Source organism: Odontomachus brunneus, unplaced genomic scaffold (genome assembly GCF_010583005.1).
Source record: "Odontomachus brunneus isolate Ranch 3 - 2012 unplaced genomic scaffold, Obru_v1 Obru_scaffold_189, whole genome shotgun sequence".
Taxonomy (NCBI): Eukaryota; Metazoa; Arthropoda; class Insecta; order Hymenoptera; family Formicidae; genus Odontomachus; species Odontomachus brunneus.
In genome coordinates, this window is record NW_022639639.1 from 398,659 (window position 1) to 404,501 (window position 5,843).

Sequence of the window (5,843 nt, forward strand, 5' to 3'; positions counted from 1 at the left end):
CGCCTGGCTTGCGTTTTCGCCTTTATCGAAGAAAAACTGTAAAATATGGCGTATTTTCTCTTTGCTGGTGTCCATCTTTGATGCGCGCTCAAACAATACTGAGTCAAACAATCACAAAACTGTCTGAGAAGTTTTTTTAGTACGAAATCTTGTGGCGCCCCAGCTAACGCTGGGCGCACACGCACATGCATACACACCTGTGCAGCAGCTGCCACGCGCTGATAGGCGAAAGCAGAAACTACTGCCGCACCAAGTTTTTGCGATCGCGCCGTAAGTGGTAGAGACGGTTTTCCCTGTACCAGTCAGTCAGATCAGGTCGAGAAAAGTAGAAGGCGTTTTCTCATGCTAGAGATACATATACACGTTTCTTTTTGTTCGGAGTGGCCGTCCTACGTGCCGCGGTGTCCATTATGTGGTGCGCGTTGGTTCATTATTGCGACACGTGTATGGGATTGAGAGAGATAACCGCACAGTTATTCACAAAGACGCAGTGGTGTAAGCCTTCGTAAAGTATTGTGCCGAACGGAACCTCATGAAGTGTAACCGCGGGAAAATTGCTGTGCTTGTGTCATAGAGCACGCCGGTGTAACAGCGCTGCACGCGCATGTGCTTGCAAAGTCAGTCGCACGCGCGCATTAGCAGATAAGATATTTTGTGTCTCACTACGCATATTTCCTGCTTGCTCAAGTGTATGATTATTACCGTGCATACCCGGGCGGTGACACGGGCTGTCCACGTGCCGTGGATAGGTCCGTGTGCGCACACGGTACGTCGGCGCGGTGTCAATCACATGCTCCTGCGTGATCACCTGTGTGCACAGTCTCAGCATTGTGCCAATCTGCACATGCACGTGCACGTGCTCGTGCACATGTACACACGTACTCGACCTTACTTGTGTGGAATAATCCTTTCTCTCTCTTGTTTTGTTTTGTACTGCGTCCTCCACACAAACCGTGATAACGTTCTCTTCTTTTTCTTTTCTGTGCCAAATACCGTGTGTTAATATTAAGTACCGGCATTAAGGTTAAGCTTGTGAGAGTTTGAAGACTGCGTTTCTTTTGTTCTTTTTGCGTAGGCTAAGTGCGTGCGATCTTATCTCTTTTGTTCATTTATTTCATATTGTGCGGTGATCGGAGCCCACCAAAAAGTTTGTGTCAGCATTAAAGTATACATTTCTTTTGTTAATTGGTGCGTTGAGCATTTGTTCCTGTATGTGACATGTGTGCCTGTCCAGAGTTGCATTCCGAGCATGTACGCGCTTAGAGTTGTGTGGTACAATATACACATGTGCCACGTGTATGTTGAGTGACGTTACCACAATCTTATCTTTCTAACGCCATCTAGCGTAAACCTATCGCACTTATACAACGCGAGATACACATTACTAAAGCCATTTATTGGAAAAATAATGGATTTCTTTTTACTACACCTTATATGTTGTATAAATATACGTCAAAATAACACTTTCGCATATTCATTCAGTTTGTCATAAAAAATTAAAAAAAAACAAACAATTTTCAGGTAATCTGATCCTCCAGTCCCCTTAATGATATTGATTTTTCAACTCAACAGATTTTATCTTTTCATGTCTTATGGCTCCTGCACACAGGACGCGGTAATGCTTGCCGCGCGGCGAAAGTTCGCACGACAGCTAATCAATATGTTGTTTTTCCGTAAGAGCTAGAAGATTATTACGGAAAGCAGAATATTGATTGGCTGTCGCGCGAACTTCCGTCGCACGGCAGGCATTACCGCATCCTGTGTGCAGGAACCATTAATTATTTTACTAGAAACACATATCCCTTATAGAAATATCATACTAAGAATCATTGATAATTACTTATTTTCAATATTAAAAATACTGGATAATAAGTAATTATCAATGATTCTTAGTATATTTCTATAAGGGATTATTAACAAAATTACTCAAAAACTATAACTGCTATGATATTTTTATTGGGAAAGAACCTAATCTCTAACCAAATCATTGAGGGAAAACATTTTGTGACTTTGGAATATTTTGTATGTACAATGTAAGATAATTATATGTAATTGTTAATTTTTATATTGCAGGAACTTAACCAGACTATTATGCAAGATTTAAGTGTCAAGCAATTAGAAGCCATTACACCGTTGCCAAAAAGGGTTATTAAGTGGTGGAGATGGTATCATCAATTGACAGGATTGGATGCTGTTGAAGCAGCTAAACAACAAGTAATCATTCTTCAAGATAAATTGTTTGAGTGTCAAGATAATAGAAGATTTCTAAATAAACAATTGACAGATATTAGACTTGGATTACAAGAAGTCTATAGTGAATTAATACAGACTAAGCGAGATGATCCTAAATATGTGCATTTAACTATGGTAGAAAATAAAAAATTACGAGAGCAAAATAATATCATTAGTAGACTTGCATTATTGGAAAAAGAAGAGAAGGAAAAATTTACACAATTGACTACAGCTTTTAAAGAATATCATGATAACCAAAATATGAATGCACAAAAATACAAATATTTATCTATTATTGCCTCAGTGATAGTAGCAATAGTATCATTAATTGGTTCAATAATACTTAATAATCAGAGGATATTGAGTGTAAAAAATGCTATAAATGAAGCACAAGAAAAAAATGAATCTTTATTTCATACAAATACAAATCAACTATATGACCTTCAGAAAAAATTTCATTTATTTGAAACAAAATTTTCACAAAATACAAATGAAAAAAAGGAGATTGATAAAGAAAATGACAATACATCTAATGTTTTGACAACTAGTGCCAAGTATGTAGCACATACAGTAATTTTAGGTGGGAGTTATGCTATAAGAGGAGTATACGCGTGTGGATCATATATCACCAAAATTTTTACGGGATAAAGAATATCTCTTTTCCTCTCTTTTTAAGACATTATTAAGAATTTATAATTCCGTAGCACAGAACTAACTTTAGACAAGTTCTTACTACTTTTTTCTTGTACTCATACATAAATTTATTTGTTATTAAGTACCATAGATAGCCTTGTATTTGTAATTTTGTTATTAAATATAGATACTATAGATACTATAGATATCTATAGTATCTATAGTATCTATAGATACTATAGATACTATAGATAGTAGAAATAACAACTAATATGCACTGTTATCATGTATACTATTTATATTATATCAAATGTATAAAATCATGAAATTATGAAATAACTGTTCCATTAAATATAAAATTTTTCTTTTTTTCTGTAAATTTTTCTTTTTTCTATAAAATAATAACTTAACTGCTACAATACATACTATATAAAAGAAAACATTAAAAAGCTCTATACTTTTTATAATCTATATACGCGCTGTAAAATATATGTTATGTGCACTTATCTTTATTTATATACACATAGCTATACACAAAATGTTTCAGAACAGTTATGCTATATGAAATATTATGAAATTAATCCTCTGTTTACACATTAGATTACAATCACTACACACTTGGGTTAGCGTAACTCACAAACTTTGTTGACTCATATTTCGGGTTGAATTTAATCAATTTAAACGTTTTTTTATTAATCAAAAGGGAGAATACTCAATATATAATGGTGTTAGTTAAAAATTGTAGATATTCCAAAATAAATTTTTGGAAAAAATGGAAGAAAGTGGAAAATTTTTGAAAAAAATTATTGTTTTTAAACACCTGTATTTTTTTTTACAAAAGAAAAGATAAAATAGTTTAAAAAATGATCAATGGAAAGCTGAAAAATTAAACTAAAAAAAAGAGTCTATCATCAGTGTTTTATTTTTTTCAAAAACTATATTTGTTTGGTAACTATATTTGGTAACATGAAAATGTAGAATTTTCATGTTGCCAAAATTGATGTCGACGAATTGATGTCACAAAAATGAGGTGCAACGTGAAATGCTCACATTTTTTATGCAAATAAGTGATTAAAAGTATTTTAATAATCTGTTGCTAATAATTTTCATTAATTACAAAACGAAACAGTAATAACATTTATTTAAACAATTAATTTATTAGAAGATTTATTTGACCCTTTATATTTACAAAATTATTTAAGCTTAAAGAATCAAATTAAAATAACTAATTTGAATTACTAATGCTGTATTATCTGTTTCCAATTCTTCTTCAGATCGTTTGCTCGCTCGCTAGCTTGGTTTAACGCCTCAAGCTCCTCAGCTCGACGTTGTTTCTCGCGCATCATCTGAAAAACAAAATATTATCTGAATGCGTTATTAATTAAATTATTTAATATAATATTTATTTCAATTTTCTAAAATTAAGATACTACTTTTACAAATCGTTGATAATATTAGCAGCGGAATTACCTAGAAAAGCGTCGCTTATGTGAAAGATACTTTTTAGATACAAATCACACTTTTTATAAGCATTATATGCACAAAATGATAAACAATCAAATAGAATCACTTTTACTTACACTTCAAATTTTCGATTTTTCACGTTTTTGTAGCAATTCCTACGCACTGGATAACTGTAATCCACACACACACACACTTTTGTAGTCAGTTCTTCGGCCGCTATAGGAGTACTGATGGCACCGAATAGGGGATCAATAGAGGGAATCTCTAAGATTTTTCCTGTCCCCTATTACTTAATATTTTAAAAGAACACATATTTTAAAATTGCCTTGAGTCAGAGCTCTCATTTTTATTACATTAGCAGCATGCTGGCAGCGCGGTGCTAATGTAATAAAAGCGTGAGGCTCACGGACACAGGCGCTCGCTTGTGTGAGTTCCCCACAGCGCTGCCAGCGTGCTGTTAATGTAACAAAACTGAGAGCTCTGCCTTGGGTTACTGTAACTCAGTGTGTAGACTGAGAATTAATATCTCGATAATTATTAAGAATATCACAAATAGTATGGAACCGTTTTATTCATTTCAACCCGTTCTACGTTCTCACAAACGATGACATAAGTGATTGAAGCACCGTGTTTATACATATGTGAACATGTATATGAGTATGTATCTATATGCGCGCGCACGCACATATGTATGCGTATGTATGTACATTGCAAAAAATAAATGTACATATATTTTATAAAATGCGTTTCTTGTAATTATAATTTTAAATTATACATTTTACGTTAAAAAAATATATATAATACCCTTATAGAAATATCATATTAAGAATCATTGATTAATTACTTATTTTCAGTATTAAAAGTACAGTATTTAGTAATATTCTGTGATTCAAATACAGCTTTTAGTATTCTAGTATTTCAATATTTAATGTTATAAATCCTACCTTATAATTGATTTCCATACTTCAATATTGATATGCAATATTGATATCACTGGACTTCGTCCAGTGATAAAATACTTACGCAGAACATTGTCAAAATTTAAATACTAATATATAATACTTTGTTAAGTGATGAAATACTTGCGAAAAGTACTGTTAAGATTAAAAATATTACTAGATTTGAGGTTTTCACGGCCATTGATACAATGTCTAGGTATAGCTTCCGGAATGGAGCCGTGTCTTGAATCAGCGATATGCCGACGTTTCGCAAACGTTGCAGTTTGCATCATCAGGGCTGAGAACTCTGATACTGAGCTCCCTTGGTTAAAGGTAGTCCTTATATGCCCCCCTCCCCCCCTTTGTGTAGATGGTGTAGGAAGTGGAACAAAATAATCGAATACCCTTCCTGGATGTGCTAGTCCAAAAGAACCAAGATGGCACCTTAGGTCACCAGGTCTACCGAAAACCAACACACACGTACCGATATCTACATGCAACCTCTCATCATCATCCCTCGCAAAAGAATTCTGTCATAAGTTCATTGGTTTACAGAGCGCTCACAATTTCGGAACC

The 5,843-nt window shown here is 34.0% G+C and overlaps 1 protein-coding gene across 8 annotated transcripts in view; it reads left to right on the forward strand.

Moving 5' to 3' along the window:
* The window catches only part of LOC116851755 (mitochondrial potassium channel-like), a 49,867-nt gene extending 45,182 nt beyond the window's left edge, over window positions 1–4,685 (forward strand). For 7 of the 8 annotated variants that reach the window (XM_032831492.1, XM_032831491.1, XM_032831490.1 and 4 more), the window contains one exon: window positions 2,074–3,244. In XM_032831492.1, the coding sequence (XP_032687383.1) occupies window positions 2,074–2,880 (807 nt within the window). In that variant the 3' untranslated portion in view covers window positions 2,881–3,244. Of the gene's footprint in view, window positions 1–2,073; window positions 3,245–4,139 lie in introns of those variants that run through there. The other variant, XM_032831498.1, reaches the window with a different exon arrangement.
* The last annotated feature ends 1,158 nt before the right edge of the window (window positions 4,686–5,843 follow it).